Source organism: Botrytis cinerea, chromosome 9 (genome assembly GCF_000143535.2).
Source record: "Botrytis cinerea B05.10 chromosome 9, complete sequence".
In the NCBI taxonomy this organism is placed as follows: domain Eukaryota; kingdom Fungi; phylum Ascomycota; class Leotiomycetes; order Helotiales; family Sclerotiniaceae; genus Botrytis; species Botrytis cinerea.
This window is the reverse complement of record NC_037318.1, coordinates 714,235-729,773: the sequence shown is the minus strand read 5'-3', so window position 1 is coordinate 729,773 and position 15,539 is coordinate 714,235. Positions and strand designations below refer to the sequence as shown.

General features: G+C 40.1%; 2 protein-coding genes across 2 annotated transcripts; one reads left to right on the top strand and one right to left on the bottom strand.

Annotated features, from left to right (window-relative positions):
- Positions 1-7,017: 7,017 nt before the first annotated feature.
- Positions 7,018-9,536, top strand: BCIN_09g01970 (hypothetical protein). The gene is made up of 2 exons (XM_001550411.2): positions 7,018-8,306; positions 8,360-9,536. The coding sequence occupies exons 1-2, from the start codon at positions 7,825-7,827 to the stop codon at positions 9,300-9,302; spliced, it is 1,425 nt and encodes a 474-aa protein (XP_001550461.1). The 5' UTR covers positions 7,018-7,824; the 3' UTR covers positions 9,303-9,536.
- Positions 9,537-12,637: 3,101 nt separating this feature from the next.
- BCIN_09g01960 (hypothetical protein) lies at positions 12,638-15,480 on the bottom strand. The gene is made up of 7 exons (XM_024694958.1): positions 14,838-15,480; positions 14,380-14,789; positions 13,902-14,327; positions 13,629-13,859; positions 13,316-13,570; positions 13,149-13,266; positions 12,638-13,085 (listed from the first exon to the last, which is right to left on the bottom strand). Exons 1-7 carry the CDS (start codon positions 15,020-15,022, stop codon positions 12,938-12,940), a joined length of 1,773 nt encoding a protein of 590 aa, XP_024550751.1. The 5' UTR covers positions 15,023-15,480; the 3' UTR covers positions 12,638-12,937.
- Positions 15,481-15,539: the final 59 nt, after the last annotated feature.

Here is a 15,539-nt window from a genome sequence, read left to right as displayed (position 1 = left end):
CATGAGGAATGTTATATACATGGCTTGTTGCCGATGCAAACGCATGGATGACTCTTACTTACTATTACCAAAGAGTTCTTTGTGATACTAAGCTTTCGTGGCACACGAATAATTTACTATTGTCCGTCCCAAATTTTCATATCCTTCTTCTAGCTACATACGAGCATGAGAATTTGAAACACCATTGGAAAATACCTGGTAGATGGCGGAGAATAAGACATTGAAGTCTTTCTCCTTCACCTTGGTAAGAACTAGATTGATGATCGGAATATATATATACCACCGAATTCATACCATCCACCCTCTAAAGCCACATCTATTAAAAGGCATACTTGGCACTTCCCACGCATAGACAGATCCCATATCGATCTCTGCCTCTAGAATCCTCAGCACAGATGAAACACTAATCGCTCAATATTCAAACTGTCAGAAGTCACGAGGTTATAGAAAGTTTATAACTAAAGACCGATTCACCTTTTCGCCAGTAGCTCACGCCCAAGATTCCCGCCGCCGATCCCCTCAATAGTTACTTCTGACCATGAGAGCCGACTAATCCAGATCGGGTAGAGGATTCCACGGAGCAATCAATTCTGCAGAATATCGACAAGCACCTAGATCTTTTACCAGGAAATTGGATAACACGAGCACTTCCACTTCACTTCAATCTTTCATCCAAGGTAATAGAAGCAACGGCTCTTCTTTTCACCTCCACAATCGATATGCAGACTCGATAGATACACTTGACCACCACACTAACAAGAATCACGTCCCTCAGCACAATCACCTAAGAGTAATAAATAACCAATAACCAAAATCCTCGCTGTAAAATTCCCATTCTCAATCCCCAGCACTCACACCACCCGGAACATCCCCGTGGAAGTATCCATCCAGATTTCCCAATTTCCAATCCTCGCCACCTTTCAACCTCACCCAAACTCTCACTCACCAGATATCAAGCCGAAAATCGCATAAACTAACGCTGCGCGATATTTCCCAAACTGCAGAACTAAAGTTCGCATGATAACTTTCTTGGCCGACGTAGATGAATAACAATGGAGGCTTGATTTAGGATTTAGCTATTCTTATTCTTTTTTATACGATGCAGTGACTAGCTAGGTAGTTAGGTAGGTAAACATCATCTTGCAGTAAATACATGACAAGATGAGTCCTAAGAGGTTTCTCTATCTCCTATCTAGATATAATAGGATCAAGTAAGTAATCCATAATTCCATCGTATTCATGATTAGCACATGAGTAATTTGAAATTCCGTACCAAGTATCACCACACAAATATACACATTACCAACCACCCTTCCACTTTAATTCCTCTGTCTCCTAGAGAGTAATCATAAAGTAAGACAAAGAATAACACATCCCCCCCCCCCCCAAAAAAATAATCGGAAATTGCTACTGAGTTTTCGTGCCACATATCGTGTCACCAATTCTCGCATTCGAACTTGGAATCCCACGTGAAGTACGTGGTGCAGCTTATTCAGGTAGTTCCAGTAGGCAGAATCCGGTTGTGTGTTGTACAGGGGAAATTTCATTGTGCATATGTATCTCGAGATGTTTTGTGGTTGTGTGAATCTTACTATTGAGATGAAGATGTAGATGGAGATGAAGAACGATTCTGGTTTTGGTTTTGGTTTTGGTTTTGGTTTTGGTTTTGGTTTTGGTTTTGGTTTTGGTTTTGGTTTTGGTTTTGGTTTTGGTTTTGGTTTTGGTTTTGGTTTTGGTTTTGGTTTTGGTTTTGATTTTGATTTGTTTGTGGAAAGGAATTGTATAGTTATATATATAACTTATATATTTCACTCTCCTATTAATATTCCCATTACTAACTCTGAATAATATTAACCAGAAATCCTCTAAACTCAAGCTCTAAAAATTCAAACTCCAACCCCCCTATGGAAACACATCTCAATATAATATAACATAACACAACATAACACAAATCCAGCCTTCAAATCAGCCCTGGACATCGATCGTACTACATCTAGTCTCCCAAAGCATCCCCACAAACATAAACATGAACATGAACATAAACATAAACATCCATTTCCACATATCCTTCCTTCTCTCCTCACACAAAATCCAATCCAATCCAATCAAACGAATCTCCCATTCCTTCCTTCCATCTTCCATACAATTCTCCCAACGCCTCTAAATCCCCACACGCTCCATTTCGTGGCCACATTCCTGTTCCCCGGATTTGTTGTGGAGATGTGATGGATGTGCTGTGTATGTTTTCTAAGTTCTTACTATATCTATCTGTATTTTAATTCACACAGAGTGAAAAGGGAAAAGAAATGGAAATGATGAGATGAGATGAAATGATATTGCTGAGGACTTGCTGACTTTACCTACTCATGACTGACTGACTTACTTGCTTAGTGGTTCTGGGTCCGTTGGGCTATCCTGGGGTTTAGGAATTGATAGGGTAAGAGAATACACAAACAGATGCGAAGATACACAGATCCCAAGATGAAGAATCGAAATTGAAAAGATGAGTTTTCACCGCCTTGCGATATCAGTATTCGCATTTGTATATTTCTCACTATTCAGAATACGTATTACATCATCTCATGTCCATTCATAGTTCATACCGTAGTTTAGACAGAATCATCTCAGATATCGAGACACTTCCTCGACGAGATGAGGTGAGGCGAAGTGTTACCGAGTGAAGGGATGGATGGATGGTTTGAGATTGAGATTGAGATTGAGATTGTAAGTATATAGTAACTGAAGGATTCGATTTATACTATAAGATGGGATTGTATTTATTATTATACTATATCAACATCCTCCTCCTTTTTATATCTACATATGAAAATATAAATGTAAAATGTAAAATGTAAAATCACACCATCTCTGGCTTGACATTACACATAATTTCGACTCGCAAAGATCTCCCCGCTCATCCTCCTCTTTCTCGCTCCTAGAATTGAATCGTACACACACGCACACGTGCACACGTGAAATACAATCCCTCCCCTCCCTGGTCTGTCGTTTGAAGGTCGATCTACCGATCTTCTATCGTATATACATACATATATCCACCATCTCCACTGCCAACCCTTTATCTCCATCACACATAACAAGTTATACGGATTTCACAATATAGTGTACACAATAAATAATCTGAACTCAAGGACTGACGGGATTGTTGCGATAATTAATGACGATAAAAAAATTTATTGTATGAGTATGATTGTGATTGTGCTGATGATGATTCTTGCCTTCTAATTTGTGACTTGAGGTTGTGCTGTTGTGATGGATATACTAGATATGTTGGGTATATTAGGGAGGATGGAATAGATATGGGATATGGGATATGGGACATGAGATATATATATGATATCTGTAGCTTGTAGTTAGTTGATGAGTGGATAGATGAATGAATTGATGAATGAATAGATAGATATCCAACTACAAGTTTCCATCTCTCCATCTAATTATCGATACGATGACCAACTTTACACTGTAGATGTAGAGATAGAGATAGAAACAAACAAGCATATTTCGATTCCACAACTTGGAGTCAAGGAGTATATTCGGAGGGTTTGAATATTTGGAAGTGCGAATGGAAATGCACAGGAGGAGAAGAAGGAGAAGAAGGAGAAGACAAAGAAGAAGGGGAAGAAAGGGAATGGAAAAGTGCAATCTCGTAGCGTACTCTCACTACCTTCTCTTCCTCTTTGCATTATGAGGTCTTATTACATGATATTTATGCTCGATGAATGGATGAGTGGATGGGGGTTGTGAATAGGTTGTGTGAAGATTCATAGATTTGTATATATACAAACCAAACAGTCCAGATCCCTCAAATCCCTATATTATAGAAAGAGAGGACAGATCATCTGGATCCGATTCAAGAGAATGAAAACTTATCCCTATGCATTTAGTGAGAAAGAGGAAGAGGAATGGATATCTAATCTGATCTGATCTGGAAATGAAGACGGAAATAGAGATGGCGATGGAAAGAAGGAAGAAGAAGAAAAGAGTTTGTAAGAATATTTATTGTATTGTGTTCTGAGATAGATTGCGAATCGAGGTTTATCAAATCCATATATACAGAGTTTTAGGGGTAGGTAGATAGATAAATAAGGGGAGGAGGATATTAATGAGTTCTGATTTTTATATCCCTTCAGAAACATACCGATCACAGGCAGGATATGCGTTAATTATATATACTGATGTAAAAGAGTAGAAGGTGGTAGAGGTACGTCACACAAGAAAAGCCTTCGCATATATTATAGTCAACCTAATAGCTATACTCAGTGATTGAAAATGAATCACTACATAGCGACAGCGAGGTGCGAGGACGCACTTGGGCTACAGCATAACGTAGGGGTCAACGTAAGAGGGGGAAAAGACGATAGATTTCTAGTCTACAGAAAAGAGAAGCGATAAGTACTAAATGTTGACGACACGTGACCTGAAAATCACGTGTTTTCACTCTCACAATCGATATATCTTATACTCGAGTTGGCTGATGCGATATTATTACCAGCCGACTCGGCCGCAACTAGCGGTCGAGTCTAGGGGATAGATATTAGGATCAAAGACGGAGGGGTAATGAGTTAGGTTAGGTGATGTGACGGTGAGAAAAGAATAGGTATAGATACATACATAGATAGATAAATCAATAAATAACGAGGAAAAATCGGTGTGTTCTTACCGCACGGGATTTTATTCGAGTGCGTGGCGTGCTTGCCTGTCTGCTCGCTTGCTCGCGAGATGTGGATGCTCATTTTATATCTGGTATGGTGCTAGGTAGGTATTTGTGTGCTGTTTGTGTGTGCGATGCGATGCAATGTAATGTAATGCAATGCAATAGGATAGGATAGTTAGTATCTATTGGAAAATACGCACGAGAGATTGGGATGAGGTCTGAGGAAAGAGGAGGGCTTCTGGAGCTGAAAATTGGCGGGAAGGAAGAGGAAGTTTGAAGCGGGGGGTTTTTTGATTTCGGGGGATTGTTATATGGGATGGGATGGGATAGGATGGAAATGAGAGAGATGTTGTTATTGGAATAGATAATTATGAATATTAGTATTTTTTTTTAAATTTGTTATATATATGTATATGATAGAAGACAAGCGAGGTATATTTTCCGGAGGCGATTTATCTATTTATCTATCTATATAGACAAGTAGATATGTATATATCTTAACGGGTCAACAAGTAAATCAAACATTGAGAAATAGATCTCTAACTATCTGTATAATATACCTAACTTATAATATAACACAACCAAAAATAACACCTACCTACCACCTATCTATCTACCTACCCGAAGTCCAAAATCCGAATATTTCCATCCCCATGTACAAACCTTCATCCATCCATCCATCCATTTCTCAGCTCTCCCAAATCTCCCCACCCCAACAAACCATCCCTTTTCATTTTTTCCCCTTCGTCCATCCATCCATCCATCCACCCACATCCAATATTCAAATATCCATTTCGTCCGAGCCACGGGTGGGTACGAGGCTCAGGGTAGTTCGCTACGAGAGGGTAGGTAGGTGCCAGGTGGTAGGGACTCGAATCCAGGGTGCGATCAGATAATTTTGTTATTTGATATTTTTGGTATGGCGCATGGTATTTGCGAGGCGGTATTTATTGGAGGACTTGGGAGCGAGCGAGCTGGGTGTGTGTGGGTGGATAGATAGTCCGGGTTGGATGTCCGTGCTATCTTTTTTTCGTTCTATATTTTCATCTTGGGTGGATGGGTGGGATTTGGATTGATTTGAATTGGAATGGAATGGATGGATGAATGAAAGAAAAGGATCTTCATACTCAAACCCAAGATTCACGATTCAAATCTTTATATTTTCATCTCTATGTTAGGGTTTGGATGATGGGGCCATTCGTCATGTATCGTCTGTCTGCGGTGAGAGATTTGACGTGTGGGATATTTCCAACTTGAACTCAAATATCACAGGAACCAATGCTGAAGTGAGGAAGCCCTTGGCTTGGATCCGCTCGGTTCCGAGTCTTTGTTTTAGCTTGGATAGCCTTTGATGATAATGATAATGATAAAATTGGGTCGTTGGCTGGTTCGTTCGTTCGTTCGTCGGAGAATAAAATTGGATGATTTTCGAGATTTTCGAGATTTTCGAGATTTGCGATCTTGGTTGTTTAAGGCTATTATTGGGTGGGTAGGTAGTGATGAGGATTTATAAGTTGAGTGGTGTTTAGTGTTATTTATTCGATGTTTTGTATCTTATGTTTTATGTTTCATATTATCAATCAAGCACGAGCAGAGCGAGAAAGCCTCCACGGCAGTGGCTCCCGGAGGGCCAGCGGAGCGTCATTATATTGTTGGATATTATATAACTGTTATTAAAATGAAGATTTGGAGGTGAAATTCTAGAATGGATATAGGTAATAGTGTTTAAAGGGGTTTATTATTAGAGTTCCGTTCGCCAGATAAGAATGATGGATGGATGAATGGATGGATGTTTATATATATATATGTACATAACCTAGATACTCGTTTGGTTTTGGTGGTCCAATGGGAACGAATAATTGGTGTAAGTGATCGACGCGGGAAGCTGCATGCGAATGAGGGGCAGATTGTGGAAAGATTGAAGTACAGACTTGGTAGATCTAGTATCTACCAACTAGATCTACCAAGTCACAGTCCATCATTGGGAATTCGAGATATCTATCTATATCTTTTTAATAAGTCTTGATAAACTTCTCTAGCGGAAAAGCTATGTGATTCCTCGATGTGTCATGATTGAATGAAGCTTTCTTGGGGGGAAAGGATAGATAGATAGAGTTTTGGATGGAAAATAGTGGATGTACAAGAAGAGAACTATTACTATCGGTCTGATATTGTGAGGTCTGGTATTGTACTGTCCCGTGCAACATCACACATCGCACATCACACATCACACATCACACATCACACATATGAATCTGTCGGTCGCCATCTCTTCTGCATGCCGCCGTCGTACGGACTGCCTTTCTCTCTCCTGAGCGTTCCAGCAAATTTCCACATTTCCAAATGGTACGATATCTGTGAAAGCTGTGCTCTCTTCGCTTTTCCTTGCCTTCCCTTCCGTTTTGGGGCAAGAGCTAAGGACCGAGCTAGATACGTTAGTTACCCCACGGGCCTAGAAACATCCACTTTGAGAATGATTATATTATGTCATGCAATAATGCCTTGCTCTGCCTCAGCTCGTCGGATTCTTCAAAGTCATCGAATCATCAAATCATCTTTTCCATCGTTGCCATTTTTTCCATTTCTTCCATCTTTTCCATCTTTGCCATCTTTTCCATCTTTTCCCTACCCGCTACTCGACACTCCTCTTATCACCCAGGAAAATTATGGGAAAAAATAGCCTTTAGTCCGCTATGATCTTCACACTATCTCCTTTTCTTCCTAGTGATCCAAGCTACACGTCAACTAATGCAAGGTCCAGATGAAGCTGGATGAATCTAAGGACGTTCGTCAACTATCGCTCCAATTATTTCACATTCTCATTCGGTCATCGTTCTCTTTCCCTCTTATTTCTCAAGGACATGCTTGAAGTAGAGCGGAAGCCAAGCAGCCATACCATAGCAAGAATATCCTTCGTTTTCCCTTAATATAGCTTGGACCTAAAATATTTCTCTCTCTCCATATCTTTCAATCTCTACTTCTGTATTCTCTTCATCCTTCTTTTCATTCATCTTCTACTTCTCTCGGTCTTGATCGCCTTCGTTTCTGGTAGTCATCAGTTCAATTGCATTAGGATCATCACTGCAACCTTCTTTCAATATCATAATCTTAATAATTCACAACGAAACCACCGTCATCCCCTGGTACACAAGATGGATCAACAACCTACCTTTAGAGGCCATGCACCTCAAACTTCCAATGTCACAACACCAAGACCTGGAACACCTGAGAGCAGAAATCCATTCGGTGGTGACGATAGCATCCTTCCTTCTCCATCCCAAGAAAGAGTAGCCAATCCTTTCGCTTCCCCATTCGCTTCAAGACCTGCCTCGACTTTCGGTGCATCGTCTTCGGTAGGAAGGACATATGGTACACGATACTTTCATTCGAGAAGAGTAAAGAAGGGAGAAGTTGATCAGCCATGGAAAGCCAACAAAGATCCAAAGGAAAAATGGGTTACAATCATTCCAATCCTTGGCATGCTCATCGGTTTGGGAATTGCCGGGTTCTTGATTTATGATGGAATAGCTTCAGTTACCCATCACAAATACTGTCCTGTTATGAGTGATGATTTCTCAAGTGGCACACTCAATACCGATATTTGGACTCAGGAAGCAGAAGTTGGGGGCTTTGGGTATGTGTTTCTTGTTAGACTTTGATGCTCATTTACTAACGTCCACTTTCCAGTAACGGAGAGTTTGAACAAACTACACTCGACGATGAAAATGTATTCATCAAGGATGGAAAGCTCATTATCAGACCCACATTACAAGATGCCAAACTCATCGAATCAAACACGGTTATCAACCTCACATCTGATGGAACTTGCTCATCTGATGTTCTCACCAACTGTGTTTCAGTCACCAATACTACCGCCGGTACAATCATTCAACCTGTCAAATCTGGAAGAATCAATACTAAGAAAGGTGCAACTATTAAATATGGACGTGTTGAAGTAACTGCCAAGTTGCCTGCTGGTGATTGGTTATGGCCCGCGATTTGGCTGTTGCCCGTTGACAACACTTATGGAGCTTGGCCTGCATCTGGAGAAATTGATATTGTTGAATCCCGAGGAAACAACCATACCTATGCACAAGGAGGAAATAACATCATCTCATCTACTCTTCATTGGGGACCTGATTCTGCCAATGATGGTTATTGGAGAACAAATGTCAAGCGCACTGCACTCCATACCACCTATTCTGATGGATTCCATACATATGGTCTTGAATGGTCCGAAAAATACCTTTACACCTACATCGACTCTAAATTACTCCAAGTACTTTACAATACATTCAGTGAACCACTTTGGCAACGTGGTGATTTCCCTGATTCCAACAGCAATGGAACTAGAATTACAGATGTTTGGTCTCAAACCGGTCGTTACAACACACCTTTCGATACGAGATTTTACCTCATTCTTAATGTTGCAGTCGGTGGTACCAATGGATGGTTTGCTGATGGAAAGAGTGGAAAGCCTTGGATTGATGCTTCTGCTACTGCCAAGAATGATTTCTGGAATGCCAGAGATACTTGGTATCCTACTTGGACTGCCAATGATAATCAAGGTCAGATGGAGGTTAAGAAAGTAGAAATCTGGCAACAATGTGATGGAAATGAGGACCTTTAAGTCTTTCACGTTGAAGGAGGGACTAGATTGTTGTTATGAATAGTTATAGAATATAACTGGCGCAAGGGGGTATATCGTCTTGATTAAAGCGGTAAAGAGATTCGGATGGGATTTAGACGGTCAAATTCTTTCTTACCTTCTCTTTCGAATATTTTTCATTTGGGGTAGATTAATAGTATAATTGTTATTTAATTAATTTGAAAGAAAGTTCATTTAATTTGTCGTTTGTGTGTATGTATATATTTGTGTATGTGTATGTTTATTGTGCTAAGTAATATTAACATCAATATTCTCTTTTATTCTATTTATTCCTGATATCATATCACTTGAAACTCTAGATGTATATTCTAAATCTAAAGACGAAATGATCACATGTATGCATATGTATATGTATATGTATATACGTGAGATACAAAAAACATCTCCGGGGACAAAAAGCTAGATATCTCATCCAAATCATCCAGAAATCTTCCTCAGAAATCCTGCTCCGATTCTGAAATTTTTTCCAATCCTAACGCTTCGCTCCCGTATCGAATTTTGGAATGTAATCGTCGGTACATGCATGTACGCTTCTTCTTTCTCTTGGGTGAATTCAAGATCCTTCTGAATGAATGAATGCCGTGATGGATTTTTATTTTTTTATTTTTTTATTTTTTTATTTTTTTATTTTTTTATTTTTTTATTTTTTTATTTTTTTATTTTTTTATTTTTTTATTTTTTTTATTTTTTTTATTTTTTTATTTTTATATTTTTTTATATTTTTATATTTTTATATTTTTTACTTTATACTTTATACTCATTCTATGGGATAATACTAATAAGTTCCAGACGCGCCGGGAGTGTGCGTCATTTCTCTGTCTGTTTGAGAGGAGCTGTAATGAGTATCTGCGTTTGTGTTTGTGTTTTTCGCTTTGGATGTGGATGGAATGTTCTTGGGTGGGTAGGTAGTTATACGTGATTCTTTATCGGATATTTCTTGTGTGGTTTTGGAGCGTATGGTGAGGAGATCTGGTAGAGGGGTTTTTTTGGGGAAGGGGGGGGGATCCCAAGATCACGGTTTTAATTTGCTGAGAAGGGATTTTTGGTTCGTGGAGAATATTGTGTGTGTTCTTCTATCGGTTGGTGTTGGAAGAACTTTTTCTCTCTCTCTCTCTCCCTCTATCGATTCATGTCATCCAATTATTGATTCTGTCCAAATGTTTCTAATAAGTATTAGGATTAAGAATAATAAGATGAGATATAAAGATGTCCTCAGAATACCAGGAACCTCGTGGACCATCCGAAGTGTTTATTTTATCACCATTGGTAATTAACAGAGATGATGGAAAAATCAATCACCTCCGTGTATATATATATATCATTGCCAATCAGCTTCACATATACGTATGATTATACTAATAAGTATGATGGATATTCGAAGATCGTTTAACCATCATCACCCATCACACACACACACACCCTCTCCTTGAGTCTTGAACCAAAAGAGGCAAATTTAAACACTATCCCAGATTTATGTTCAGCATTCTGCAGATCAATGGAATTAGCTGTTCAAGAATATTTGGAATATATTCACCTCTTGTAAAATAAAATTAAAAAAACAAATCCGAAATCCTCCATCTATCTCACCAAAACCGAGACAAAAATGAGAACTCCCAAAATAGCATTTCCCCGTATGAAAAAAAAAAAAAAAAAAAAAAAAAAAAAACATTCCATAATAACGATGAACCGAAACGAATCATGCTTATTACTCGCTTATAGAATAATAAATGATCACCCAAGGTGACTATACTATCTATCCGAACACCAACTTCCCGAATAGACAGAGTAGAACCTCAGAACATCTCGTCATCTTCAACCCCACTCCGACTTTTCCCAAATCCTAATTCCTTGAAAGTATACAGGTGCAGAACAGCACACCAAAAAAACATAACGCTTAGTCTTCCCGCAAAACTCCCACTATCCCATCGACCATCATCGACACTGCAGCACTGCAGCACTGTGTAGACACAAAGCATTTTCGTATCCACATCACAGCAGTGATACATCTATCACCCCAGCTCTGCCATCGAAGAAACATTGCGAATGCACAAGTTCCTTCTCAGTGGAAGAGAGGAGCAACAAAGTGATTTACTTCCGAGGCTGACAAATTCGTTTCGAGAAATCCGTCACGCGGAAGAGTGAAAAATATATCGCTACATTCCCCCCCCCTTTCCTTACGCTTGGTCAATCGTTTGGGTGACGACACAATACGGCTCTTCTAGAACGTCAGACCTATCGTGATGTCACGAGTCGATATCGAGACCATTCTGAGTTTTTTTTTTTTTTTGGAAAGGAAATCTTTCTTCGCTTGCGATGAGTTCGAAACGAGTATGGATCGGTTTGGATACACGATAGCATCACAATTCGTCATATCGAGAAGATTTGTGATGGCGGATCCCATGAGTTTTGATGAAAGGAGCAGAACGGTCCATTCCAACCTACTCAAACCAAACAATGATACTACATACCATACTCGTGATCAGATAGACCACCTGCAAGAATAATCACTTCGTCTTGATCCTGATCTCGTCAATACAATTTTCACCCCTGTACCCAGAGAGACCCACTGACGCACAACCAACCACATCATATATATATCCTTTATAGCTTGATCAGCGAACCAAACTATCCAGATTTCTCTCGTGGAAGCTTCAAAATCTGCTACACCTTTGCCAGGCCCAGCCCAGGTAGGCAAGAATGGAGACGTGATGTACATCAGCTTCCCTCACACTTACGATATCATCAAGCATGAGGAATTCTCCAGATCGGTGGTTGAATCAATGGATCCTGCAATTTGATACCGTGTCTGAATGAAAGCCACAATTTTGTTGTCTTGATAGTTTCTGATCACATGTGAGGTAGATTCCACAACGTGTAGCTCTGAGATTAAAGTGGGGCGAGTGAGATTTATCATACTCCGCAATTCACGTAGACCGTTGGGCTTTCATTCAATATATCCGGTGATCCGGTAGTGATCACAATGTATGTGGAGACAAGCTTTACCGAGATGCTATACCACGAAATTTTGAGGAGGGGATCACCATCCTTCATCCCACATCACTTTATCTTTCCACAATGATAGAGACAATTGCACCAGCATAAGCTGCCAGTTTGAACCATTGTCATCAAGAGTTCCGGAGAGACACCTTGAGAAATCTCGGCAGTGAACAGTAATCAACATCTAAAATTCATCTTTGTGATATTGATTATCGAAATTCCTGTTTGAACTTCATTTGGACGAACATGTGAAACGAGATGTAAGAAAAGTCACTTCAGCAGGTATAATACTAATCAGTTGCCAGAAATCACACAAAAATGGTTTATTACTTTTCGATTATTACCATTCAATACATATGGTCGATCAAAAGATTGATGATTTTTCAAAATAAGCGAGTTGGAAAACTTATTCAATTACCATCACCTACCTCAGATGCCTCCTCCTCTTACCATTTGACCACAGCTTAAACGGCAATCTTTAACTTTGGTAGTTATTCAGCTGTCGTTAAAATATTGAAGCGGTGTCGCTAAGTATATCTATGTATAAATGAAGTGAAATGGTGAAATGGAACGTTATATCATTTTCCGGTGATTGCTGACTATTGTATATCGCGATCTGTTGCAAGAGCTCCAGATTTCATAAATTCCAACCACTTCGGATCGATGATCTCTTCATTGAGATATGGTGATGCATCAGAATCATTTGTACGATTGGAAATTGTAAAACCAAGTCCAAGGTATGCCCATCTTCATCTAGGTGAGTACTTGAATTGCTCGCTTATGACGGGTTGTGATGTCAAGGTCACTTACGGGTTATGTTTATTTTGGTACGTTATGTTGTAATCTTCGTATCTTGGGTCTTCGATGACCTCTATATAATGCAGGGAGCTGCCAGGCCATACCGCATTCACGCGTCCTGTCTCATTATCTTTTCAGAATTAGTAACTGAGGGATAAGCGATAGACACGGTGCTTTACTTTTATACCAAGAACGACAACCTGAGCCTGAGCTCCAAACAGATTTCTTCATGAACTCTTGCGTATGTGCATTGAAGAGATCCGTCATATCTTGCTTTGGAGCGATAGACTTGATAAATTCTCTCTGCATCTTTTTGATGAATTTGATAGCATAGTTAGCTACCTCGCCAAGAGGCCCCAAGACAGATCCATTTGTAATGGGCCATGTTGGTCCAATAAAAGTAATGAAATTGGGCATGTCCGGTACCGCCAGACCTGAGATTTGTCAGCCAATACCTTTCTAGCACAAGCGAGTAGAATGGATTTGACTTACCAAGATATGACTCTGGAATTGTCTTCCATTTTTCTCGAAGATCAACTCCATTTTGGCCTATTATTGGGAAGCGAGGGCGATAGGAGACGTCAAAGCCTGTGGCACAGATTATTGTGTCCACTTTACATTTCTGACCTTCACTATCAATAACAGAGTCCTCCGTAATTTCCTCGACTGCAGAAAAGTGAACATCTACATTCGGCTCTTGAATTGCAATCATATAAGGGTCGCCTATATCGTTAGCTTGATACCTTGATTATAGAGAGCACTCACCAGGAGTAATCCTGCGACAACCAAGAGAGAAATTAGGAGTCAAGCCTTCAAGCAGCCTTTTGTCTTTGATAATTTCACCCATTCGTGCCCTAAACAATCTTCGAGCATCTTTCTGAGCCGAGCTGTCCTCGAGGAATAAATCCCAAAAACCATTTATCCTATTCTCTAAGGACTTTGTATATTCCAAAAGCGCAGGCAAGTCGTTCCTGAACTTTTCACGATCCGCCGGAGTATATTCTTTACTTCTTCCATCATTTCCAGCGATGGAGATGAACCAGACAGGAGTACGTACGTAAACATCGATGTGCTTAACATGAGGTTGCATCGTAGGCAATGTCTGAATCGAAGAAGCTCCGGAGCCAATGATTGCCACGGATTCATCTTTCCATTGTTCTTCCTGATAGTCATCTGGCCATCTTGCCGTATCTATCTCTAGTTAGTTTCGATTTCATCAACCAAGAGACAACTATCAACACACGAGTAACTTTTCCTTTGAACTTCTCAATACCCTTGATATCCGGCCATTTAGGATTATTCAATATGCCTGTAGCATGTAGTAACAGGTCACACGTCTCCTCGAATTGCTTCTCGCCATATTCTGATGTCTGCTTCATCTTGACAGTCCATTTTCCCGTCTCCTCGTCCCAAAAACATCCGACTATCTCAGTATTGAAGGTCATATATTTCTTAAGATCGAAAACTTCGCAGACCTTGTCCAAATAATTCCAGATATCTTTTGAACCACTAGCGTACTTTGGCCAATCAGGGTTGAGAGCAAAAGGAAATGCATATGCGTGTGAAGGAACATCGCAAGCAGCGCCTGGGTACCTATTTTCGTACCAAGTTCCCCCGATGTCAGGATTCTTTTCGTAAATGACATGTTCAACACTGCACAACTTAGTTTTGATCTCTGTGCCTTGGGTTAGGAGCCCTTACTTCTGGCAATGCTTCTGGATATGATATGCCATCATGATTCCTGAAATTCCTGCGCCAATTGTGAGAACCTTGAGGCGTCGATTCTGAGGATCACGAAAGGTGATATCAGGTATTTGATAACCATTGGCAGAAGCATTTGATGGAGCGTCGCTTTGCATGGACAGCTGAGAAATATCTGGCGCCATGTTGAGAATTTGAAGGAACGGGATCAAGACTTAGGATCAAAGAAAAGACAGGCAGAAAAATGACAGAGAGCAAGTCTATATATATATATGATACAATTTGCACGAGGATTTGAGAGAAATAAGTCCACTTTCATTTCTAATGTCGCCTTGTAATTAAGGAAATTTCCAAGTGTTCTTCGCACCCCGCACATGTATTGCATAAAATTTCATATGCATGGTATAGACGCACATGAAGCTATATCCAATTGCCGACTTCGGGAGAACCAAGCAATCCAGGGTCCCATCCAGGGTCCCTACCTTGGTAGCATGCGCCAGGTGTTGTCGGACGAATGAATTGTGTTTGCATTAACCTTATTCCGAGGTGTTTGCCACTTGCATAACGGGCAGTGAGTGATAGATAAGGGGATTGAGCGCCAGTATGAGTATGATGGGGAATATTGGGAACGAACTTACCAGTCACGTGGCCATCTACCTACTGAGAAGTAAGGACAAGGACGTAGGTGCAGACGAACGGAGC